General features: G+C 49.2%; 10 protein-coding genes across 10 annotated transcripts; 5 read left to right on the forward strand and 5 right to left on the reverse strand.

The window, feature by feature from the left end:
- The first annotated feature begins 34 nt into the window (after nucleotides 1-34).
- K444DRAFT_621843 (CT20-domain-containing protein) lies at nucleotides 35-1,269 on the forward strand. The gene is made up of 2 exons (XM_024881987.1): nucleotides 35-268; nucleotides 318-1,269. Exons 1-2 carry the CDS (start codon nucleotides 70-72, stop codon nucleotides 980-982), a joined length of 864 nt encoding a protein of 287 aa, XP_024727376.1. The 5' UTR covers nucleotides 35-69; the 3' UTR covers nucleotides 983-1,269.
- A 505-nt stretch (nucleotides 1,270-1,774) lies between these two features.
- On the forward strand, nucleotides 1,775-3,723 carry K444DRAFT_648361 (acyltransferase ChoActase/COT/CPT; the record flags this gene model as incomplete). Its single annotated transcript, XM_024885450.1, has 3 exons — nucleotides 1,775-1,817; nucleotides 1,877-3,539; nucleotides 3,597-3,723. 3 exons carry the CDS (start codon nucleotides 1,775-1,777, stop codon nucleotides 3,721-3,723), a joined length of 1,833 nt encoding a protein of 610 aa, XP_024727377.1.
- Nucleotides 3,724-4,050: 327 nt separating this feature from the next.
- K444DRAFT_603761 (alpha-L RNA-binding motif-containing protein) lies at nucleotides 4,051-5,472 on the reverse strand (the record flags this gene model as incomplete). The annotated part of the gene is made up of 3 exons (XM_024878785.1): nucleotides 4,051-4,884; nucleotides 4,936-5,376; nucleotides 5,437-5,472. 3 exons carry the CDS (start codon nucleotides 5,470-5,472, stop codon nucleotides 4,051-4,053), a joined length of 1,311 nt encoding a protein of 436 aa, XP_024727378.1.
- Nucleotides 5,473-5,638: 166 nt separating this feature from the next.
- On the forward strand, nucleotides 5,639-7,349 carry K444DRAFT_269252 (uncharacterized protein). Its single transcript, XM_024871463.1, has 3 exons — nucleotides 5,639-5,731; nucleotides 5,870-6,377; nucleotides 6,434-7,349. Exons 2-3 carry the CDS (start codon nucleotides 5,985-5,987, stop codon nucleotides 7,286-7,288), a joined length of 1,248 nt encoding a protein of 415 aa, XP_024727379.1. The 5' UTR covers nucleotides 5,639-5,731; nucleotides 5,870-5,984; the 3' UTR covers nucleotides 7,289-7,349.
- An 804-nt stretch (nucleotides 7,350-8,153) lies between these two features.
- Nucleotides 8,154-10,023, reverse strand: K444DRAFT_648364 (ribonuclease III; the record flags this gene model as incomplete). The annotated part of the gene is made up of 3 exons (XM_024885451.1): nucleotides 8,154-9,315; nucleotides 9,728-9,926; nucleotides 10,005-10,023. 3 exons carry the CDS (start codon nucleotides 10,021-10,023, stop codon nucleotides 8,154-8,156), a joined length of 1,380 nt encoding a protein of 459 aa, XP_024727380.1.
- Nucleotides 10,024-10,401: 378 nt separating this feature from the next.
- K444DRAFT_603769 (adenylyl cyclase-associated protein-like protein) lies at nucleotides 10,402-12,521 on the reverse strand (the record flags this gene model as incomplete). The annotated part of the gene is made up of 5 exons (XM_024878786.1): nucleotides 12,250-12,521; nucleotides 11,861-12,122; nucleotides 11,495-11,808; nucleotides 10,904-11,444; nucleotides 10,402-10,857 (listed from the first exon to the last, which is right to left on the reverse strand). Exons 1-5 carry the CDS (start codon nucleotides 12,291-12,293, stop codon nucleotides 10,402-10,404), a joined length of 1,617 nt encoding a protein of 538 aa, XP_024727381.1. The 5' UTR covers nucleotides 12,294-12,521.
- Nucleotides 12,522-12,706: 185 nt separating this feature from the next.
- K444DRAFT_637839 (Ribokinase-like protein) lies at nucleotides 12,707-14,371 on the forward strand (the record flags this gene model as incomplete). Its single annotated transcript, XM_024884174.1, has 2 exons — nucleotides 12,707-12,773; nucleotides 13,224-14,371. 2 exons carry the CDS (start codon nucleotides 12,707-12,709, stop codon nucleotides 14,369-14,371), a joined length of 1,215 nt encoding a protein of 404 aa, XP_024727382.1.
- A 177-nt stretch (nucleotides 14,372-14,548) lies between these two features.
- On the reverse strand, nucleotides 14,549-17,333 carry K444DRAFT_547115 (DNA replication licensing factor mcm3; the record flags this gene model as incomplete). The annotated part of the gene is made up of 3 exons (XM_024876281.1): nucleotides 14,549-14,582; nucleotides 14,634-17,211; nucleotides 17,261-17,333. 3 exons carry the CDS (start codon nucleotides 17,331-17,333, stop codon nucleotides 14,549-14,551), a joined length of 2,685 nt encoding a protein of 894 aa, XP_024727383.1.
- Nucleotides 17,334-18,042: 709 nt separating this feature from the next.
- Nucleotides 18,043-21,036, reverse strand: K444DRAFT_621850 (uncharacterized protein). The gene is made up of 8 exons (XM_024881988.1): nucleotides 19,780-21,036; nucleotides 19,601-19,715; nucleotides 19,294-19,552; nucleotides 19,146-19,245; nucleotides 18,953-19,095; nucleotides 18,686-18,896; nucleotides 18,455-18,608; nucleotides 18,043-18,406 (listed from the first exon to the last, which is right to left on the reverse strand). The coding sequence occupies exons 1-8, from the start codon at nucleotides 20,869-20,871 to the stop codon at nucleotides 18,165-18,167; spliced, it is 2,316 nt and encodes a 771-aa protein (XP_024727384.1). The 5' UTR covers nucleotides 20,872-21,036; the 3' UTR covers nucleotides 18,043-18,164.
- A 279-nt stretch (nucleotides 21,037-21,315) lies between these two features.
- K444DRAFT_670190 (uncharacterized protein) lies at nucleotides 21,316-23,971 on the forward strand. The gene is made up of 3 exons (XM_024887597.1): nucleotides 21,316-21,979; nucleotides 22,026-23,118; nucleotides 23,177-23,971. Exons 1-3 carry the CDS (start codon nucleotides 21,383-21,385, stop codon nucleotides 23,752-23,754), a joined length of 2,268 nt encoding a protein of 755 aa, XP_024727385.1. The 5' UTR covers nucleotides 21,316-21,382; the 3' UTR covers nucleotides 23,755-23,971.
- The last annotated feature ends 591 nt before the right edge of the window (nucleotides 23,972-24,562 follow it).

The raw sequence follows: 24,562 nt of genomic DNA on the forward strand, positions 1-24,562 counted from the left end.
CGGGAAGTGCACCTGAACTCTTTGCGACATCGACCAGCTTCAATCAACCACGACCCAGTTGATTTCAAGATGCCTCCCAAGAAGAAGGCCAAAGCAGCTGCTGCGGTCTCAACACCAACCGCAGATGAAGATGCTATGGTGATTGACACCCCGCAACCGCAGAAAGCTGAGGAACCACAAAAGCCAGCATACGACATCTTGAAGGACCCTTGGACGGACGAGCAGGAAACGTCATTATTCAAAGGAATCATCAAATGGAAGCCGGCTGGTGAGCTCATAGGAAGCTATTGCCATGGACGGTACTAACTATATTTAAGGCATGCACAAGCACTTCCGCATGATTGCATTGTCAGAGCACCTTCGAAATCATGGCTACGATCCTACCGTCGAGAAACACACTCGCATACCAGGAATATGGGAGAAGCTTGGAACATTATATAACCTCCCTATTATCGATGACCGGGAGAACTCTTTCGAGTACGAAGACCAAGGCAAATATCTCGAATTCAAACTCCCAGAGGAGGATTATGATGAACGTACCTTCATGAGAGGCAAACGAGATGCTACTAGCGAAACACCCTCTTCGCCTCCCAGGCTGGGCAGATCAACCTCACCAGTACCGCAAGCTGTCCGAAAACGTAAAAGAGCGGACACAGTCACAACGAAGAATCGTGCTAGCACGGTTGATGATACGGATGAGACTAGGACATCTCCTGCGAATTCTCCCCCTCCGAAGATGGCTCGAGGGGGAAGGGGTACGAATCGGTCCATGGGACGAGTTAAGGCAGAGTCAAGTTCCCGGCAGCAGAGTAAGGACACCACAGTGACTGAGGACGAAGGGGCGGAAGAGACAGAAGAAGCCGGCGAGGATGACGAGCAAGAGGCCGAGGAGGAAGACGGGACACCGTCTCCAAAGACCTCGAAGGCTTCAAAAGCAAAGGTGGATGTCCCTGCAACACGGAAGAGCAAGCGGAAAAGATAATTGTGGACTGACATCTTGAATGGTATGATCTATGGACCGGTAGCATGTTCGGGGGCGTTGGGAGGGCTAAAATCGACATTTACAGAGATTCCAAAGGCGTTTGATACGATAGCCCTGGAACCCTGGTGGCCAGAGCATGTACGGAGACGTCTGAGGAGCGGATCAAAATCGATCATGGGACATGACATTGCGGAGAAGAAAACTCTGTGCCGTATGTCCGAGATTTCACGTGCTTATCATGCGTGATGTAGAGAATACCACTGTAATACACAGCTTTTGCCGCTGGCAGTTCTGGTCTTGATGATACGTCAGTAACCCTCAAAGGTTTCCTTCTTTTGGCCCTGCCGGCTGTTTACTCTCCCTCGGTCCGCTCCAGCCAGAATGCACACTGGCAAAATTTGTGCATCATTTGGCCAATATGGACCCCTGTGGCTGGTGCGAGGGGGCTTTTGGGCTGTGGGGTGTCCGAATCTCCAAGGCACTCGGGAGGAATTGACCTCGGCTCATCGGGGAAGCACTACCGACATCTCCCTTCGACCAACCACATGAGCATAACGTTGATCGTCCGCTCCACTGAAGCTCGTGAAAGAAAAGGCCGAACTTTATATTCCCAAATCTAAGATTCTTCTTCTTCTCCCTACTCGATAACGCTGTGTGAGGAATGTTGAGGACACTCGCGAAGGGTCGGGTGCTAAGAAGCGGGTACACTTTGACCCAGTTGTCCAGAGTATGTCTATGAGGTTCCCATGCCACTGTTCTCTTGTTGCTAACACATATTGGCAGACCGTAGCAATGGCACCGGTAAGTGTGCGGAAGAGCAGCTCTTTGCCAGCAGGTACGCAAAATATCCTCTGATATTTACCCCGCATTGGACTTTGGCTGACCACCATCTAGGTTATAGGGAAGACCCTTCCAAGGGTCCTATGCTACGATTCGAAGAGTCTCTACCCAAACTGCCAGTACCCACTCTAGAGGAGACAGCAGTTCGATACCTCAAATCCGTCCACCCTCTACTCTCCACCTCCGAGCTCGAGTCGACGACAATAGCGGTCCAAGAATTCATAAAGCCCGGAGGCATTGGGAGCAAACTGCAGGAGAAGCTGATTGCCAGACGAGAGGATCCTAAACACAAGAACTGGATCTATGAATGGTGGAATGATGCCGCATATCTGTCCTACCGTGATCCAGTCGTCCCGTATGTCAGCTACTTCTACTCTCACCGAGATGACAGACGGCGGCGGGATCCATCGAAAAGAGCTGCTGCCATCACTACCGCAGCTCTAGAGTTCAAGAAACAGGTTGACTCTGGTACACTTGAACCTGAATACATGAAGAAGCTACCCATTTCCATGGAGAGTTACCAATGGATGTTCAATGCATGTCGACTACCTGCAAAGCCCGCAGATCACCCAGTCAAGTACCCTGCATCAGAAAACAAGCAAATTCTCGTGATCCGCAAGAATCAATTCTTCAAGGTCATGCATGAGGTTGATGGGCAACAATTGAACACATCTGAGCTGGAACAACAATTCAAGCGGATTTATCAAAAGGCAGAGAAGGCCCCAGCAGTGGGCGTCCTGACTACGGAGAATCGTGACATCTGGACTGATGCGAGAGATGTCCTGCTCAAGGCACACTCGTCCAATGCAGCAGCCTTAAAGGCAATCGAATCTGCTTCCTTTGTGGTCTGCTTGGACGATGCATCACCTGTCACACTCGAGGAGCGTGCACACCAATACTGGCATGGTGATGGCTGCAATCGCTGGTTCGATAAGCCTCTCCAGTTCATCGTCAACGAAAATGGGACTTCTGGCTTCATGGGCGAACACTCAATGATGGATGGTACACCCACCCATCGCCTTAATGACTATGTCAACGAGGTGATCTTCAACAACAAACTCGATTTCTCCAACCCATCAGTCCGCTCCAACCTACCCGAGCCTACTGTTGTCAAATTCCACGTCAACAAGGAGGTTCAAGCCGAGATCGAGCGCGCTGAAAAGGACTTCACCGAAGTCATCGGCGCTCATGAGCTCCGCGTTCAGGCATACCAAGGCTACGGCAAGGGTCTAATCAAGAAGTTCAAGTGCTCGCCAGATGCATACGTACAAATGATCATTCAACTGGCCTACTTCAAAATGTATGGCAAGAATCGGCCCACATACGAATCAGCCGCTACCCGACGTTTCCAACAAGGAAGAACCGAGACCTGCCGTTCCGTCTCCGATGATTCTGTTGCGTTCTGCAAAGCAATAAGTGATCCACATATTGAGCCCAAGGAGACTGTGGCGCTCTTCCGAAAAGCAGTAAATTCTCATGTGGAATACATCTCTGCAGCTTCAGACGGAAAGGGTGTTGATCGACATCTCTTTGGATTGAAGAAGTTGCTTGGACCGAATGATGAGGTCCCTTCGATTTACAAGGATCCAACCTACACATACTCAAGCAAATGGTTCATCTCTACCAGTCAGTTGAGTTCCGAATACTTCAATGGCTACGGATGGAGTCAAGTGGTTGACGACGGATGGGGAATTGCATATATGATTAATGAAAATAGGTAAGCTGGAACGAACCTCGTTCAAATCAGTTCTCTTTGAAGCTAACGTGAATACAGCATCCAATTCAACATTGTGTCGAAGGGTCTTGGAAGCGAGAGGATGAGTTTCTACTTGAACGAAGCGGCGGGAGATATTAGAGACCTCCTTCTTCCAACTTTGGAGGCGCCAAAGGCTAAGTTGTAAATACGGGTCTGGGCTTTAGATGGGACTGGTTCACGATGGGATGTGGTGTATCATATTGATGGCATAGCAGTACTAGATTTCTTTCCCAACTCAATTCCCGGCTTCATTTAGTGTGAGCGACTGGACTTTATATCCTGCATGAAACCAGTTCAAAAATGAGTTTGTAAAAGCAGTCACATGTGCTGGAAGGATTTGCTTCGAAACCGAAACACGTTGGGTATGAAAACGGAAGTTGAGAATCTTGCAGCCGTAAGCACGTACAGAGGAAAAGAATTTGATCTAGAGACTTCTACTATGATACATCATAACATACCAATATCCTACACCCTACCTCCTCCTCAGATACCAATTGAACGCCAACTGTTGTGTCTCGGCCGGGAATGGCGTTGGCACCTCCGCTAAACCAGGCCTAGCAACCGGGTGCCTCAAATACACAGCTGAACAGATGTTGTGGTTGACCTCCAGGTACCGCGGAATGAACGCAAAGGCGCTCATGTATGGTCTCGGTCGCCAAGGCGTAGCATAAGGTTTCGTGGTGTCGGCTGGATTCTCTCGAATCCTAGCGATGGCCCTTTTTAGAGCTTCTTTCTGTTTATCAGACATCTCTGACTCTGGCTTGAGCCTCTTCACGGGCGCCTTGTCTGCGGATTCTACTTCTTCGGTTATGCCGAGGAGCTCTTGTGTAATCTCTTTCATTTCCGTGTCCAGCTCTTGAAGTGACTTCCTTCCAATGAAAATTACATTGGCCTTCGCCCTTCGCAAGAGGACCCTCAGTTCCTGCTTGCGTTTCCCCGTTCTTCGGACTTTCTTGTTGCCGATACGGTCCTCGATCTGTCTGATGAGCTTGAGGAACTCTTTCTGTCGAAGCTTGCGCACTTCTGGGTCGCCTAGTTCTATCGGCGCCGATTTCGGTTGTCTAGGAGCCAGCTCTATTGTATCGTCTGCCAACTCCTTCGCCTCCTTTGCTCTCCGTCTTTCCGCTCTCCTTGCCAGTGCTGCGTCGCGAGTAATATTGCTCTGCCGGCTTATGCGTCGCTCATAGCGAAGCTTCTCGGCTTGGGCTTTCACTTTAATCTTCGGTGCACCTGTCGCAAATAATACACGATCCGGTTCGACCTGGAACATGTCTCCTGGATTGAGAAGGTATCCTGGGTACGGAATCTAACTTATTAGCAACCGTGCCCATCCAATGAACTTAAACAGAGAGCCCACCTTTTTCCCATTGACTTTGACTTGACCGTGAATGACGAATTGCCGTGCCTGCCTCACACTGCTAGCGAACAATGCTCGGAAAATTGCCGTGTCGAGTCGTCTCTCAATCGGTGCGTAGGTCATATGCATATATGGAACTTGATTCCTTCCAAAGGCTATCTTGTTCAAGTCCATAGGCTTCTCAAGGCCAGAGCCTCTTCCCGCAGCCTGTTCAGAACCATCGTGCTCTGCCAGGTATCTATGATCCATTGGTATGACTGAGTTTAGAAGAGGCGTAAACATCCGTTCCCATTGACCTTCTCGAATGTGTTCTCCATGATAGGCTCGAGTGATAGATTTGGCAGACCATTTTTGTTGATAGTAGGTCATGAAATTCGTCCTGGGTGCCTTTAAACGGCTGAGGTTGAAGAGATTGTATTTATTCCATGTCGCCCGGATTTTCTGCAAGGGGTAGATTAGCTCTTATGATAAAGGTCGTCGTGGTGGTAATTGCAAACATACAACCCGCTTGAGGCCGTGAAACCTCTTTCTCGTCATTGAGCTGGTGAAGAAAGGGGAGCTCTGAGGGCGGTGGCTTGTCAACACACGACGAAAGGTAAGGTCGAAGACGAAGACATCTTCAACGGGCTAGCAGGGGTGGTTCGGCCGGCCGCTAGCGCAAAAAGCTGGAGAGCCCACTGCATTTTCTGCAGCCCGCACTCGATGCACTTCAAAATTTCATACACCTTCCCCAAAGTAAAGTTAATCTTCCGGGAATTACGTTCTAGCTGTCTTAGATGGAACCCGGGCTTTGAAGGTATGTATTGTCGGTCCTAGAAACAATGCCTCTTATTTTCAGTCGAGTTTTCAATCAGCGTTCAACCCCGCCATCTTTATCGAGTCACAGTTGCAGTCATTGAATTCACCGCCCACAATACTAAGAATACAATAGAAGCACAACACAATAGTACCAGCGCCTTAAAACAAATATATCCACGTCCTGGACATCCAACTCCAACTCATATACTTTTCGCTCAACCGAACTCGGCGAAAATCACACACGAATCAAAATGTCAAACCTCACGGCCGAAACTAAGGAGCCTGATCCAGCAGCTACCTCTCTCCCGAACGACGGGACCGTGATCAAGGAGGGCGGTGACCCATCTGCACCAACTGACAAGGAAGCTGTCATGGCAGCTGTCGAGTCGGAGGATGCCAATGGCGCAGCAGAAATCAAGGAGGAGCAGACTACTGAGAAGAGCGAAGCTGCCACAGACATCAAGGAAGACAAGAGCGACAAGAAGGCTGAAGAGAATGGCGCCTCTGGCGAGAATAAGGAAAGATTCGATGACAATGGTGTTCTGAAGACTTCTGCGCAGATTGATGAAACCCGCAAAAATTATTCCAAATACGACCCGGCTGTCTTGCCTACCACCGATGACCCAAGCAAGATTCGCGCACAGGTATGCAACAATGTAGCTCTGCTACTGCCTTTAGCCACTGACAGTATTTTGCAAAGGTCGAATTCTACTTCAGCGATGCAAACCTTCCAACCGACAAACACCTGTGGAATTTAACAGATGGCATATTGAACCTCCCAGTCTCAATTACAGAGATTTGCAAATTTGGCCGTATGAAACGATTCAAGCCAATATCCGCCATTGTCACCGCACTCAGAGAAAGCCAGTTCCTTGAGATTACTGGCCCAGAAGGCCATGAGCAAGTCAAACGCAAGCAAGCTTATAACCCTACCGCCGTAAAGCCCTCGTCAGAACCCAGATCCGTCTATGTCAAAGGCTTCGGTGATGAGGAACCAAGCTCTCAATTTGACATCGAGGCCTTCTTTGCCCAATACGGTCCGACAAACGCAGTTCGTCTTCGCCGCACTCAAGAGAAATTGTTCAAGGGGTCTGTGTTCGTCGAGTTTGCAGATGAGGAGACTGCCCAGAACTTCCTCGCACTTGAACCAAAGCCATTGTGGAAGGGTAAGTACCCATTGAAAATCCAATCCAAGAAGGATTACACCGATGAAAAGCTTCAAGACATCAAGGACGGAAAAATGGAACCTGCTGAGACTTGGGCCCCTCGAAGCCGGGGTGGAGGATACCGAGGTAACAACAATCGTGGCGGCCGTGGTAACTACAGAAATGACAGAGATGGTCGTGATGGCCGCGGACGAGGTGATTCCAGAGGCGATCGTGATCCAGATGACTGGAAGAAGCGAAGAGAGGAAGATCGAGCATCTGGTTTCAAGGACAATCACCGCAAATACGATCGTGGCCACCGGGAGGGAGATCGCAAAGGTCGTGGCCGTGGGAGAGGACGTGATGATCGTGGTCCTCGTGATAGAAATCGTGAACGCGAAGGCCGGTAAGTCAAACACCTTCCCACCTGACGAAATATGCACTGATAGAAAGACAGTGATGAGAAGAATGATAAGAAGCGAGTACGTGAGGAGGACGATGATGAGAAGCCAGCGAAGAAAGTTGACGGCAAGCCCGACGAGTCACCAGCAGTGAAGACCGAAGAATCCCCAGCAACCAATGGCAAGAAGCGTGCTCGAGAGGATGACGACGCAGAGCAGACCCCAACCAAGAAGGTGGACAGCAAGTCAGATGAAGCTCCAGCAGTCAAGACTGAGGCCTCTTCAGCAAATGGGAAGAAGCGTGCTCGTGAGGATGATGAAGCAGTTGAACCTTCCACAAAGAAGGTTGATACCAAGTCTGAGGTTGCTGTTAAAGCCTCATGATAACCCTCGATTCACCATTCTCTTCAAGTGCATGCATTTTGCCAGGGGTTGTATCAAAGGCGTTTATTTGGACGGGGAGGCCTGTTTCCACGAATGTTTTCTCTCATTTTCATTATGGCAATTTGGTCTTGGCTCATGCAGAATGGACAAGCAAAGCACCACTTGTCTGTTGGCTACGATGGTTGCTTGTGTACATATGCACACAAATCATAGAACGACTGATTATCATGTACAAAATATTTTGACTGAGTGACTTCTGATTCACAATTGAGCCTTTCGAAGTTGGAGAGTACCATTGAATCTACATGAAGCCCAAATATGCTACACCTATCCCCACAGATACTCCAAAGAGCCGCTCTTAGCCCTGTAATGCATGGCACAAATGAGGTCTCAATAATACACTATGTATGCCTGCCAGTAACCCATCTCTTCTTTTCGTCACACAAGCCGTTCCCTTCCGCTCGCTATACAGCAACCATCTATACACATCCTAGTGTATAATTTCCCCAATGTCGATATGCACCGGCTCCCAGGGCTTGGGATTCGCGCCCTCCATATCACTCGGAACCCTAACATTATTGCCCGGACTGTACAAATACCAGGCCTTCAGTGCCGCAACACTCGCTCGAATCCTCGCCTCCGCCAAACTTGGAGCGGCCCCTTCCCCTAACTTCTCATGCCCCGAGTAAATCCCCACCACAAACACTGGCGACCTCGACAACCTTCCTGTCTCACTCAGTATCCTCGCAACAGGATACTCGAACTCCTCCCTCTTACACAACACCGCCAGTTCTTGCACTGGGGTTTTAAAATCAAAGAGCTGAGTAATCTCCAAATGCCGACTGAGAATATGCTCCTTCACGAACTTCTTCGCCGCATCTCTCCCAGCATGCACGTAAATACTGCTCACAACCGCCTTCACGAAATTCGAGTACGCCGTCTCTGTCGGCTTGGCATCAACCTCTATCCCCCGACGCTGCGGAATCATATCACCAAATTCGTCATCTAACACCACCCGGCTGCTCATCCCCCTCCTCCACACACCTTGATCAATTGTGTTTTTCCTTGCCATCCCAATCTCCCCCAAGTTCGTCCCTGGCTTCAATTTTGAGAATTGTAAGAGGCCGGGATCGACTTCTGAGCCGGGGTAGGCAGCGGTTTCAACTCCCCATTCTTGCGCTATTATTGCGAGTGTTCGGGGCCCGTTGTAAGCGCCAGAGGCGGCAAAGAGGATAGCCATTGGGAGACGGGGGTATTTGCAGAGCAGGAACTCTGCTACATGGAACGAGATAATGGATCCTCCTAACTGCGCCAGTGAAGCATTGTTGAAGCGCAAATTCGGGTCTGCAGATGGATCCACTAATGTCCTTGCCATCGTTTGTAAAGGTAGTTTCTTTGGGAGTGCGAGACGGGCGTGTAGAGCTGCTAGCTTTGCAGAGTGCAGAGCAGCTTCTGTTAATGGTGAGGCGTATGGACTCGAAGGGTGTCTTGAGGTAGAGGAAGCGGATGGATCGTCGTCTTCGAATACAAGGTTTTCTTCCATTGCCGCAGAGGAGGATTGGAACCGTGATTGTTGTGTCCCGCCAGCCGGACTCTGTATTGTCTGCTGCCAGAGACAGCATGGTCGTGTGCGCGGCGACAGCAATTGGCCGCTCCATTTTTCCAGCCGTATTCTCTTCATCTCCAAATCCAGAAGTCACGCCTCCTCTTCAACCCTCTAATGAAAGACAGAGTCGTGAGAGCGTTCTGGGGCGTGGCGGTGTATTTCGGTCTGATCCCAACTCCTTCCCAAATTTAATTTTTTGAGCTTCTCACACGATCATAGAACCCAGCACGTGATCGTCGCGCTAGTTTCGACCTCGCATCTCGAGTTCACGACCGCTGAACAGTCCAAGACAAACCCCCGCGCAATCGAGCAATTGATCAAGATGGTAAGCCCAACGACCCTCCCTATAGATATTATCAGTCATTAACAGCTCCCAGGGCGGCGGCGGCAAAATCCCGTAAGTCAATTCCCCAGCAAACAGCCCACGAATGCAAAGAACATCCCGGACACAATTTGACCAAGCTAGATACCCCAAGCACGTCTGGTCACCAGCAGGTGGCTGGTACTCGCAACCATCGAACTGGAAAGCGAATACTGCGGTATTTGGGATGGTTATTGTGGGGCTCACGGCTATGATGTGGAAACTGAGCGCGGAGAGGGAGGTGCGGACAAAGTTCCCCGAGGAAGGCAGATTCTTTCCTAGTCGATAGTAAGTCTCTGTACAAAAGGGGGAGATTGCGATATGATGCTGATTTTGCTAGTTGGAGTAAGCAAATTATCGAGCACGAGAAGAACCAGAAGAATGGTGGATCATAGAAGTGGTAGAGCTGGGTTTTGTGGGAGATGGGCTTGTACATATCTTGGGTGTCATAAATGGAATGCATTTCGAGATGGGAAAACGAGATGCTTTCAGATCCGGCTTCGTCCTTTCATGAATGTGCCCGACGGTGTAGTGGCTATGACCCATGAAGTGTCACCAATAAATCGGGTTGGTAGGATATGGGATGTTTCAGAATTGACCAGAATCATAGAATTTCAGGATGTGTGCAGTATGTATGTCTGAAAAGGTTGCTTCGAATGATGTGAATCGACCGCAATCTAGATATATAATCAAGATCGCTGGCCAAACCCCAGAGAATCAAGTGAACGCTATGCTACAATAATCGTACGCCCTACAAATACCCCGCAACGTTCATCCTGCGTGCTCCACGATCTCACTTGCAATCTTGCCATCCTTGCCAATATAGGAGCGGATCTGCTCTGGCAACGCCACCTCCTTGTAATCACCCTCCTCGTCGCCATCCCCTGCGGCGTCGATGATGTTGAGGTTGATCCCTGTACATTTACTTGTAAATACTTCGGTACCCATGCTCTCTTTTCCCAGGTAGACTTGGGCCCCATCGACCGTGTCCATAAGCAGTGTGGGAAGTACCCCTGTGACTTGAAGAGCAAAATTGGTGGACTTGATGACATCAACTGATGATACCAAGGATTCCACGATGAGTGAGAGTCGTGGCGAGTTGTCGATTGAAATAGCGTTTGCCTTGCCTTTGACCATAATGGTCGTCTTACTGCATCGACTGATGAGGATGGAGTGTGATATTTCGGCTTCAATTGTCAGGGGTTTAGGCTCATTGTCATAATTTTCCTAGGCCAATTAGTAAGATAGAACAAGCAAGAGTTTGAAATCTTACGATGATCCACTTGTTGCCGTCCAGCTTCATTACTGGAGGTTTCTTCGTCCGCATGCTCTCTGGCTTGGGCTTCTTTCCTGGGGCAGGGCTCTTTCCACGAGATATAGAGGAGACACTAGAAGCGCTGTCGCTCCGAGTTGGTACTGTTGCACCAGCTCGTAACGAAGGGTTCTTGTGTGTCATCTGATCTGGATTGACTTTTCGAAGTCCTTTCGTGACAGCCTCTCCCTTGTTCAACTCGCTGAAAACAGCATCGAGACCACCAGCAGTAACAGGTGCCACTGCAGGAGCATCGTCAAATCTCATAGGTGGTGGCGGTGGTCCTGGGGGTGGAGGCGGGGGTGGAGGAGGCCCGCCAGCTGCTTTAGGGTGTGGGGCTGGAGGGAGAGGTTGATTCTGGTCAACGGCCTTAATGGCTTCCTCAGCTGAGACACCCTTCGGGTTCCAGGGAATGCCTTGAGGGAAAGCGTGCTTGATATATTCTGTGAGGTCCTTGAAGATTTGGTAATAGGCATTGACCCATTCGACTTGCTTCGGGTCCCTATGAATCCAATCAGCTCCGGACATGGCTCAATACTCGGTATAACCTACTTCTCCTTGAACTCCTTTAGGACTCGATTACCCCAGTATTGGGCAGAACCCAACGACTCTTCAACATGCTTGTGTGGTTTAGGAGACTCCGTCACCCAGGCGAGTACGCCAATGCTCTCTGAGACCGTAGATAGTTGGTTGAAAAGAGGACTTCCGCGGTTCGCATCTCGTATATCGCTGACGGCCGTGATCATTTCTTGCAGAGGCTTCAAAAGTTCCATAAACACCGGACTGCTCATATCAGGCTTCTTTGCTTTTGTGGTAATAAGGATGAATTTCCGCTGTTTAGCAAACGCTTGGTATACACTGGAGGCCTGTACTTTCCATTAGCCCAGTGCTCGGCATTTTTCTGCCAATCCGTCATACCTGCTCTGCAACTGGCCCTCCCAATTCATCACTTAAATTCACAAACTTCTTGACAGTGCCGGATATAAAAGCATCAAAATCTTCGACAGACTCTGGTAGTGCCTCTGGGATGGGCTTTGGCATTTCTGCTGCGGCTCGACTGGCAGTTGGAGGGGCAGGCAGAGGACCTGTAGGTGCCGGAGTAGGAGCCGCGCCATTCAGTTTGGGTAAATCGATTGCAGAAGCTGCCATATCCTCCAGTCTGGAGGTGGCGGCTTCCAGCCTGTGAAGGATAGCTGTCAGTTCAAAGCGAGAGACGGTCGGGACCACTTTGTCATCCATAATTGCTGGTTTCTGATTGTGTCTAGAAGGGAAAGTTTTGGAGGAGGATAAAGAAGATATGACAGTACCGTTTGATGAGGGTAGTCAAGTTATGCATGTTGTTGGTCGCCATGTTGCCTTTACTATGCAGGGTCCCTGCTGCGAGGTGTTCCAGGTGACAGAGCGATCGAGGGAACGATCAACGATGCCTGGAACGTGGTAATGCGGCTTGCTGACGTGGGCGACAAGATTCTGGATGTGCTGAAGGCGGGCCAGATGAGTTGCAGAAGCGATGCTTATAAGTAAAAGGGACAATTCAAGCTGCCTGATCGGCTTGCGCAAGACGGCAAAATACTTTGGGATAGCTTCAGGAGCTCTGGAACTGCTGTGCCTTCGTGCGGGTGATCCCTACCCTTGTCAAGCCTCGCTGGAAATTGCGCTTACCTCACGAGGCAAGGCTAAAAGTCGGGACTTCAGCCTTCTTGCTGAGACACATTTGGTGCACAAAATCAATGGGGGAGAGCGCAGACAATAACATATTAGATTATGGAGGAAGATGAAATCTCTCCATCGCAGGAGATCGATTTCTGTACCCTGGGGATGCTCATAATTGGTAAGAGGGGTTTTCTTTCATGTATTGACTTTCATCCCTAGTCAAGCTTGAAGTCAAGCTTATTTGGCGGTGAATACTGCTGTTCATGACCTTTCAAATGATGTTTTTTTTTACTATTTAGAGTCCTTTGTTGCTCTCACTGTTATAAGGCCTGATCTGATCTTTCACCGGTGCCTGTCTACTTTCTCGACATGAATCTACAGCACTCATCGAGGATGTGGAATTTTGATGACTGCAAGAAGAGTTCCGAGCAGCCTCTCATCTTTTCATATCATCGATTCGACTCATGACTGGTGCTACTGTTCTGCACGAACAGGCTACAGCTCTGTTGTCGTATGCTCGTTCTTTGAAAGTTTCGACCTTTTCTGACTGTGTCAGATTGTTCTCTCTTTTTTGCTTTTGCCGAAAATATCAGCCTCATTCTTCCTCACTCATTCTAACGGCACTCAGACGAAATCCACTATCTTCCACCAAACCCACCTGTATTCGACATCCTTGGTGGATCAGGTACTTACTCAGCACTTGGAGCACGTCTTTTCTCACCGCCACCTCTCTCCCAGACCATCTCCTGGATCGTTGACAAAGGATCGGACTTCCCAGGAAGCATCACCACGCAAATAGAATCCTGGAAAACATCGTGTCTGATTCGTTCAGACCCATCACGACTCACGACCCGGGGCTGGAATGGGTATGATTCCAATCAACACCGAGCTTTCAAATACACAACCCCCAAACTCCGCCTCGACGAACACGCTCTCACCCCCTCGCTCCTATTCTCGAAATCCTTTCATCTAAACTGCTCACCAACTCGCTGCATCGACCTCGTAACCTCCATCCTCCGCCGTCGCAAGATCGTAAACCCCGGATGTCCCAAACCACTCTTCATCTGGGAGCCCGTCCCCGACCTCTGCACCCCCTCCGAACTCCTAAACTGCACCAACGCACTCCCTTACGTCGACATCTGCTCCCCCAACCACTCCGAGCTCGCCGCCTTCTTGGGAGATCCAGATCTCAGTCTCGACCCCCTCACCGGCTCCATCTCAACTCAATCCGTCGAGCGAGCCTGCGAGCAGCTCCTCAGCAGCATGCCCCTGCAGTCCTACGCGCTCGTCGTCCGGTGCGGCGTAAAAGGCGTCTACCTGGCCAAGAATGGAGGCCGCTCCCGTCGCCCTTCGATGATTAAGAAAAAGAGGCCTGCGAACCGTCCGAGGGGTGGGTTGACGCTGGATATGAACATGGAGGCTTTGTTTGCTGGGTTGCTAGGTGATGATGGAGAGTTGGAGAGGGAGGTGGTACCTATTGATCCTGGGGTTGAGATGTGGCTTCCTGCTGTTTTTGGTGAGGAAGACGCGGAGAAGGTTGTCGATCCTACAGGGGGAGGAAATGGGTTTCTTGGTGGGTTGTCTGTTGCATTGGCAAGAGGGAAGGGGTTAGAAGAAGCCGCGGCGTGGGGAAACGTGGCGGCTAGCTTTGCCATAGAGCAGGTGGGGATGCCTGGATTAGGGGAAGATGAGATGGGAAGGGAGACATGGAATGGTGTTCAGGTTGAGGAGAGATTAGACGACTACGTAAAGAAGGTAAAGGAACGTTTGGGATAGACTAGGGCTTCACGACTTAACGACTATAGACTGATAAGATTCAGTTCTACCAATTCGATTTGCGTAATATCATTACAGCGTTAAAGAAAGGAGACACAGTGCTACCCTTCTCGGCCCAAACACAAACCGAACGCCATTGCATACCCAACCTCTGCTCATCTCCCTTCATTTTCGCATCTAGATCTTGTATACAAGATCGCCATCAGTGTACCTGTTTATTGTTAGTCACTGTTTTTCCAAATTATAGTTCTGGGAAACTCACATAATGTTATTTGCCTCGTCCATCTTCTTCAACGCAGCCACCGCTTCAGCTTTATCGAAAGCACCACCTCCAGAGCCTCCCACACTTCTATTAACAGCCGTGATGATATTATCGACTTCCGCAGAATCATCATCAAACAACGGAGTGTTCAACAATTGACCCAAACTTGTTCGGAAAAGTGTCAGACGGGCAGGTGTAACGCCCGCAATGTTGAGAGCAGCCGCGCCGCTTGCAAGTTCTGTGTCTTCTTCTTGAGATTGAGATTGTGATTGCGAAGGAAGTTGGGACGCTGGGAGAGAAGAAGCGAATGAAGTTTGAGACTGTGTGGGCGCAGCACCGCCGGTACCGTTAGGTCGAGATCGCTGAGCATTGCGGGGAGACGCCGTGTAAAGATCCTCCTCATCGTCAGAGCCAACATCCCCACCCTGGTCACCATTTGTCCGTAAACCAGACCCACCAAGACCTCTTCGAGTTGTGGCAACACCACGAGTTCGTGTTGTACCTGGAGTACGAGTGCGTGATGTCCCAGCTCTGGTAGTTGGTGGGGGTGAGTCGGAATCAGAATCAGAGCTATCGTTGTCACTTGACATATCCTCGAGAGGTCTAGTCTTGCGACGCTTGCTCTTCTTCTCATCCTCAACGACCTCCTTGAACAAGGCAAAGCGAAGAATAGACTCAGCAGCCAGAGCATCTCTCTCTTCGACACGATTTGAAAGGCGTGACTTGGCATGCGCTGTTGCCAGACGAATGATGGTCTCGAGAGTACGAACAGTCATAGGGCTTGTTTTTCTCTGGTTTCCTTGCATATCGTCATTTCGAAGAGCAACATAGATCTCGCTGATGCGGTCTGAAGCCTCCAGAGTCAAGACTGGTCGTATTCTTGACTTGGCATATTGAATATATTTCTTGACGAACGGAATACTCAAAACTTCGACCTTCTTGTTTGATCCACGACCACTAGTCACTGTGACACCTGCATGCAACATCTGGTTATATTTCTCGTAGACGTCTGTGATACGGTTTGCATCAGTCTCCTGATCGACTCCCACGCCGAGAGTTTGTTGAGATTGCTCTCTAACCGGGGCTCCTTCTTCAGTCCCTGGTTGTCGGTATCTATGCATTCGAAGAACATGCTCGGAGATTTGACGATCTCGAGCATCATCGATGTCGTCTGTAACAACGAATAGCAAATCGAAACGGGATAGAAGGGAATCGGGAAGGGCGATATTCTTGTGGGGGTCTTTGTGTGTGTCATATTGCCCGAAGATGGGATTGGCTGCTGCAATGACACTGCAACGAGCATTCAACGAGGTGTGAATTCCAGCCTTGGCGATTGTGACTGTCTGCTGTTCCATAACTTCGTGGATGGCGACTCGATCAATGTCGGACATCTTGTCGAACTCGTCGATGCAGACAACTCCACGATCAGCGAGAACCATTGCACCTGCCTCGAGTCTCCGTTCGCCGGTCTCTTTATCAGATGTGACTGCAGCAGTGAGACCAACGCCAGAGGACCCTCTACCAGTGGTAGCAATCGCAAGCGGCGCGGTGTTCAAAACGAAGCGCAAAAGTTGAGACTTGGCAGTCGAGGGATCACCAACCATGAGAATATTGATATCACCTCTTAGATGTGTACCATTTTCCAAGTTCTTCTCTTGTCCGCCGAGCAACATGAGCAAGATTGCCTTCTTAATGTGTTCATGGCCGTATATGCTAGGTGCAAGAGATTGGGAGAGGAGGTCGAAAAGGTTCTTCTTTTTTGCAATCTTGTTGATGTTCCGAATGTCCGTGTCGGTAATCGTAGCTGCAGCAATCCCGCCACCGGACTTTGAAGACAGCATGACGACGTTGTTGGCAAGGATGACAGTCTTGAAAAGTGCTGTGTTGTGACCTGCGTTTCGATTTCCGAGGGATCGATAGATCCCGACAAGTTGAACTCTATCACCGGGCTTGCACTTGTCGACAAGATCGTCATCCAGGATTACATCAACTCCTCGCGGCAATTGTCCAGCAGGTGCACGTTCAGGCATTTCTTGGATTGAAATGGTCTGGTGATCTCTGTATGTGCAGTATCCGTATTCTGTGACCAGCGGATTGCCCTCGTCGTCTTCCTGTGGGTAGACGCTCGATGTGCTTGCGCCATTGGCTGACATGGTCTGGTCCTTGTATTCTCTGAACTGAAAGATCTTCTTCTTTTCATTATAGTGAACGCTCTTGACAACTTTCGGTCGGACGAGAGAGCATCTGGTAACGATTCCTTCGAGAGAAACCATGCGATTGAGATGTGCGGAAGAGAGGGTTCGCGGATTGCACGCAAATTGTCCGAAGCTACCAGAAAAGGCACAGTAGTACATCGTATCCTCCGATGTCTGCTTTGCTGTAGTCTTCGGCAGAGTCTGAATGACTTCGTGAAGGGCTCGATCGAATGCCTGAGCATAGTCGAAAGGATGCTGAAGAAGGCCATCGGCGAGTTCAGCATTGCGGCCTCGTACTTCATCAATGCTGACTACAAGCCTTCGCTGGAACTTTTGTAGCATCAGTATAATATCTGATCTGTAGCTTCGTGTCGCGGCATCAGCTTGGAGCGGTTAGCGGTCGTCCTCAATCTTGGGATGATTGAGACGTACTTGGATCAAGAAATTCTTGAGCCGCGCGAATACGGTCGCGCACCGCTTCATCTCTAAGTTGTAGACTGTCCATGATGAGTTTGAAGGTCAGGTATTGTGGTGGTGATGTTCAACACTGAGCGAAGGAAATGTGGTTGAAGTTGAAGGGGCTTCCCAGGACGCGAAATTGAGAACGCGTCCACGCGAGAAAGCGCGTTTGAGTGCTTGCATAAGGCTAAACTTCTTTGGGAGTTGCCCCTGAAAGGAGCCTTGCCGGTGCTCCAAAATACACCCTTTGGCTAGTGGTGGGTATTCTTGAGCACCAACGAAACCGCGTTTAGCTTTCCATCCCATCGCCATGCCGAGCTGCGGCGTCCTTCCGCCTCTATTATTGCGGAGGTTCCTGATCGCCTCAGTACCTATTCAAATTATGTCAGGTTTGCCAAGTGGAGCCGTGTGTACGCCTTCTTCGGCCGGCCTTGCAATGTATCGTCCTCACGGGGCTTTTCAATTGCTTCCCATCCAGATGTTCGTGTTCTTGTATATTGAATAACCCTTCGGAAATCTCGGAAAGTCTGGAAGATTCAAGCCGTATCTTTCTTGAAGTTTAGATAAACGTCCAACTTCAACTGAGGGCAATGAGAATTGGTATCGCTTGTTCTGTCCACCGCAAGCCGGGGAACGCAAGGTGTGCACAGACGATGGACGAGATCTTCTGAGTAGAAATCTACCCGCATATCAATTTAAGCAAGGATTATGGTTTGGGTTCAAATGTATGAGATGAACTCATTCAATGAATTTGGCTCGATTGAAAGGGGTCTGAAGCCAGAAACCGGATTGATAAGTTTATTCTGGATATTATAAGGATCGCTATAATCTGATGTTCGAAGCAGCTATAAAAATTCTATAGTAACTTCCTACGATTTCAGTCTGTTCCAGGCCTGAAAGCAGCTGCAATACAAATCTGTGTGCTGCCCTGCACTTCGCCACCCCTCGGCCATCGAGCTTCAAACCTCAAATTTCGTCCATTGATAATCATGACAAGCTCAAACTCAATTCTGTAGTGTGGGGCCCCCTCATAACCTTCCTCGGGGTACGTCAGCTGTATCTTCCCCGATCTCACGAGCGGTGTCATGTCCGCTTTAATGGTCCCTGCCAGTTCGGCGCCTAAACCGTAAGTCAACATCTGGTTGTGACAACTGAAGAATGACCTACCTTTGTTCTTCTTGTGTGTTATCTGGTAATGCGACTGAACATCTGAGTCAGAAACCCACAAGTTCTCCTCGCAAATGAAGGTTAATTTTGTTGCAGCGAAGATTCTGTACACCGAAGGTAATGAATACTCCTTGTGTGTGGGAACAAATTGACCCTGTCGAATTGTGAGCGAGAGTTTTCGGGGCATCAAGCTTAGCATTTTAGCAGGGGAAGCTTCGCTTCAAATCCTACCTTGCACACATGCCATTCGATCACCCGCCGCACATAAACCATCCCGTCGAGTTTATCGGTGTATTTTCTCTTGGCTTCGAGGTGTTCTGGGTGTTTTGTAGGATTGTATTCTTCCATAATTTCGAACCCGTAGCTCGACTTTGTAATGCGAGCTGGTCCGTCTTCTTTGTCCCAAGCGCGAAGCACGGCTCCATAAGAAACAGCGACCTCCCTGCGGTAATGTGTTAGCTTGCAAACAGAGTTTCAAATTCGGACAACGAGGCGCACGGGTCGGTTCGTTCCAGGTCCTTGTGCGTGATCAGGTGTATTTCACCCCGGTATCTAAATAAACGACTTATTTCTCTCAGAGCCTCCCTCAGGAATGACTGAAGGGATTTCGATGTGCCGAAGCCGCCGATGAGAACCACTTTCTAGGCCATTGTCAGCATTGTACTTGAAGTTGAGGTGGCGATACACTTACCTTCACATCATGACCAGCGTGCTTTGCGCTGATAAGTTGACTTCTCATAAGCCTCTTGATCTCCTGGAGGCAAGGATAAAATATCTGTACGAAGTCGGACCTCACACTTGTTAGTCGCACGCCAAGTGGTCAATGTTCTAACACTTACCTGTCCATCAAAACACGGTTGTCTTTGAAACGTTTCTGGCTATTTTCCCGAAGTCCTTTGATCATGATATTCTGTTGTGTTACCTTCACGGTAACATCTATTCCCCTCTTCATGGAGTATTCAAAATCGAGGGCCACCTTTTCTATGATACCGGTAACTGTGAAACCATCGGTCTCTATGTCATCCTCTTCGCCCTCCAGTCTCTGCCTCAGATGTTTTTTGAAAGCCTCGTTGAGGAAGCTTGAGCCTTTAAGGCAGCCTACTACTGTTAATTTTGCTTTTGCGAGATCCACATGATTAGGCTTACCGTCAGGAGGAACTAATTCTTTTGACAGTCTCAATGGAGATTCGTTATCCACTCTATAAGTCGTGGCGTCGACAGTACCACCGCCAGCGTCTAGGAGCAGAAACGCTTCTCCATGCTACAGAGAGCAAGAATGCATCAGCAATATGACTCAACCAAAAATTGTACCAATAGCTACTTACGGTGATCGCGTTCCCCTTCTTGCATTGACTCAGGACATAGGTGGCAGCTGCTTCTGGCTCCGAGACCAAGAAGAGGTTCTCGACAGCACCAAACTTGGCCTGCTCGATTGCAATGGCCATAGCCCTCTGCATTTTTCGGCATGCGTCTGCAGTCCAGATCGCAGGAACCGTCAATACATGCTCGATTGGGGTAGCATCCGAAATGACACCCTCTTCCTTCAACTGTGCCTTTGTATGCATGAACAGCCGACCCAAATAATCTGCTATGACATCCTCGTTTTCTTTGATGACTTTCTTCCTCTTCAGTCTCCTCAGAATTGGGTCAAGTTCAGCTCGGACCGAGGCAGTATGTTCAGATTTATCTAACCACAACTTTGATCGGGCGATGCGATTGAATTTGCTATGGTCCATATCTTCGTTTATCTCGGCCTGGATCCCGTAGCCCCAGACAAAGGAACGCAATTTCGGCGAAGGAGAGGGTTGAGGTATGGTCGGTTCCTCATCCTCGGGCCCGTCGAAGATGTCCCCTTGCTCATCGCTTTCTGCGTCGTATATATTTCCATTCGAGACTCCTTGAGGAAAGTAGTCCTGTATTGGAGTTGGACTGCGAGACCCCTCTTCAAGTGTCGGCTCATTAGGATACCAACTTTCCGTTGGAACTTGGCGACTAAGATGGCCATTTGTATAATGCGAAGGCTCGTTGGGGTAATTGTCAATGATCTTAACGTCGGGCAGCATCCCCTCTCCGCGCCTGGCATACGCAACCGAAGAGAAGGTAGTTCCGAAGTCTGTTGCAACAATAATAGGCGTGAGCGTCTCGTCAACAGTTGGAGTCCTCTCTTCTCTCCCATCTATGTCCATTTCGTCACCGGCAGCATTTGACCCGTGCCAACCATGAGCACTATCCGCTTCAGACATTGCTCTAAGCGTGGCAGTCGATTCGCGGGACGCTGTTGCCGGGTACGGAGTTGGTACCATCGCGTCTAGCATTTCCTGATCTTCGGCTCCTGTAAGCCGACGGAACCTTCGCTCTTCAACTTCATCTATCAATTCATGTCGAAAAATTTCGAGATAAGGGTGCTCGGAATCCATTTCGTTAAAAGACTGCGTCTTCCAAGTGAACAAAAACAAATTGTAAGTTGGAGAAACCTCGAGGCACAAAGGCTCTTGGACAGGGCAGTATTTAAACGCCGGCCAACACGTAGGTAGCCCGCACACCAACGAAACTGCGCCACCAGCTTCTCCAACAAAAAAGCCACTCTGGGGCTTGAGAAAGTGTGAAACTCTCGGTGAGTCAATGAGGGGAATGGAGTTTGCATCATCACGCCGTTGCCTGCTAGCCGTTGTCGCGAACTGGGGCTCCTAATTGGCCCGTCTGTCCCATGGGGACGGTTCGGCGCGACGACCTGGCTTTCTTGCTGCGTCACAGCAATGAAATTGACCAGGGCTATGTTGGTCACGTTCATGCAAAATACCCTGCTCGCAGGGATTGCTGTTCGCAGGATTGAGCTGAGCAACCTTTAGTGACTGCTGCGCTGAAAACTCCGGACTCAATCTGCATTCAAAGATCGCTTGTACTAGGAAACCGTTGACAACCTCGACAATGGCCAAGAAAAGAAAGGCGAAAGCACCGGATCGCAAACCCAGAAAATGGTCGTGGGAGGAAAAGCGAACGTTGTTGGCCTGGCTCGATTTCTCCCTGAAGCACAAGGAGATTGACTTTGATGAAGGCGTGGTTGACAATTTGGGTGGTGCTTTCACCCACGAACAGATTGAAAGACAACTGAAGACTCTTTGGAACAATCGTGGCCCAGATGGACCAGACTCGCCGAAGGACTGGCACGACATAAAGAACCGTGGTTCTCGCTCCCTCCATAATAAGCACGGGTTGAACGAAAATCAGAGAAATGAGATTGCACTTGCCGTTGAGAAACTGGAGATAGTTTTCTTCCTCGAGCCCTCGACCCCGAACCGCCGACTGCGAAGTAGTTCCAGAGTGGATGCAGGTTCTTCAAATCAAAGATCCTGGTTGAATACTCCTCCTGTAGAGAAGAATGGGAAGACTCAAGGACGCAAGCGCAAGCTTGACTCAGACTCCTCGATACCACCTGAAGCGAAGCATGAAATTGAACGGGTCGACATTGAATCTTCAAAAACAAATCCAAGCAGGAAAAAACCAAAGACGTATTCAAAACGCGATGTACGAGCTTCATCCCACCGTTTTGTGTGGTGCTAATGTGCAGCAGCGAACTCGCAGTACTCGTGCTACAGTTTGTAGTCCTCATACGCCCCTCGCCGTTGAAGAGCGATATCCGAGCCTGCAGAACAAAGAGAAGCGATCGACTACACTTATCAAGGACAGCGAAGACGATGTTTCTGATACCTTGGACGGACAACCAGATGGTCTCAATTACAATCGCGAGACATCCATTCCATTCGGGCCACTAGGAACTGAAGACTCTACCACTTCTCTCTTGTCAAACAGCAACGAAGACGACGGTTGTGATGAGCAAAGGATACTCTGTACAAGTGGCGTAAATGAGGTAGTACGTGGGAGTGGGAATGAGCTGATTGAGTGCAGCCAGTGCAAGATCTCGCAGCACGCTGGATGCGTGAAATACTTTTGCCAAGAGTGCACGGAAGCCAAAAGCACACTTGCAGAGCGTCTTACACGATCTATCTCCTCACAAATTGATTCCAGCACCGAGACGGACGAGTTGATTGATCCATGGCTACAAAGTGCAATAATTAAGATCCAGGAGCTGCAGGAGAATCTTATGGATAAGGAAAGGGAACTCCAAGAAAGCCAACAGTTTGTGGAGGACCTGAATCGAGACGTTCACTATTTGAACATGGCAAAGAAGCAAAGGGACGAACAACACGGGCCTTCTATAGAGGAGAGAATGTTCAAGCAGCAAAAGAAGGTGCACAGTCTACTCAACGAGCTCCAAGCTCGTAGTAGACTGGGAACTTTCACCAAGTTAACACGAACATCGAATCATCAGGGCACTTCAACAGACATCAAGGTCGCCTTGAAGGAGGCGTACCACAATAGCCACATGATATTTCGTAATTTGGAGATCAAAGGATTTCCATTCATTCCTCAACTGCAAATGCATGACAGACTTCTCGGCTTGGCTCAAAGGGTAGCTGGGTCGAGGCTAGACTCTGTTCCCCAACCCAAGGATAGAGAGATATTGAGCATCGATCCTGTGGCACTGTTACGATCGTTGACGGTGACTGCGCTGCAGGACTGGGTTTTCGAAACGGATTTTCCAAATTTTGAAGATAATTTGTCAATCACGCTTGAAGGGTATCGAGACCTTCTTGCTAGTCAAGGTAACGAAGAGGGCCAGTACAATGCGAGTTCGAGAACTGAAGACTAACGATACTTTAGATGGCGCACTTGCCCTGAGAAACCTTGATCTGGCTGCTTTCGAGGCCAAAATCGGGAAGCCAAAATTCAAGACCTCGATTCTTCCGATGGAAGCCCAGAGACTGGCTGTACAGCTTTCTCAGACGTTGGCCCCATTCTTTACCCGTAACCCACGAGATCCGCAAGAACTGAGCTGGGACGGTTTTTCAACTTGGGGTGACTCCATGAAAACATGGAAAGAGAGACAAGAACATCTTGTAAAACTGTTCACTGACGCTTTGACGACTAAAGCGAGCTCCTGCCTGAATATCGAAGACTATGAGATGGTCTTATATGCTCCTGGAACAAAGTTCGACTCAAATACAATGGAAGCAGAGAGGATGGACGGCACGACAGATACCGGTGATCACGAAGGCCGAGTTGTTCGAATTTGTGTTCAGGCGGCTGTCTTCGTACATGCGAGAAATCCTGTCTCGAACGACGCTTCCGTGTCAGAATCGATTATCTCAACAAGGAACTTCGTGAGGAGAAATGAGAACGAGAGGAAAGGATTAATACCTGGCCTCAAAGCCGTTGTTGTGCTCGCGGACATGGACTGAATCAGAACCTCCGCGGCCAAGCCGTCTGAAGACCACCACTACGCGAATAAGAGGGTATTGCACTGTCCACAGTCGATAGTGAGATCATTTGCTGGCGATACGTACAGTTGTAAAGGGTGATCAAATACATTTTAAGTCGAGGTGATGTCTAGTGGGAACAAAAAAGCACACTGTACAAACATGTTTTCAAAAATACAGCCTTTGGTGCCTTCCTGCGTAAACCTGAGCATGAGTGTGACCGTTGACTGCCGCGCCCACCCTTCGATTTCTGGCGCCTCCTCAGAGTCTCCTGCACGAATATGCATCTTGTTTCATTCTCAGATAGGACTTCAATGTCAAAATACGAAGACATTTCAAGACACGTGACGCCATAATCTACCTCCCGAAGCCGATTGATCCCCACTTCGCAGGTGCAGCAGGTCAGGTGATCAGCCATTCGACGACAGCATGTACAAAAATTTCTCTTGTCAACTCGAGGCCTCCTCCATCATCTTCATTACGATCAGATGCCGAGCTGGTTTGCTGAATAGTTCTTCTCATAGTAACAGCCTCGCAGCCCGCGGCGTCTGGACAATCGAGGCCGTCCTGTTGAGGGCCTCGCTGAGTTCGGGTTCTAGGCGGGAGGCAAAATTGTCTGGTGCGAAGTGGAAACCCAGCGTGAATCCGCTAATTTAGCCTCCGCGCATGCTTCACTCACCTTACTTACTTTGATTTCTAAATAACTGCCTATTTAAATATAAGTATGATTTTAAAAAGCAAAAGCGCATATTCTAATTACGCTATTTTTAAGTCTTATAAATAATCTTCT

Source organism: Hyaloscypha bicolor (genome assembly GCF_002865645.1).
Source record: "Hyaloscypha bicolor E unplaced genomic scaffold K444scaffold_183, whole genome shotgun sequence".
Lineage (NCBI taxonomy): Eukaryota > Fungi > Ascomycota > Leotiomycetes > Helotiales > Hyaloscyphaceae > Hyaloscypha > Hyaloscypha bicolor.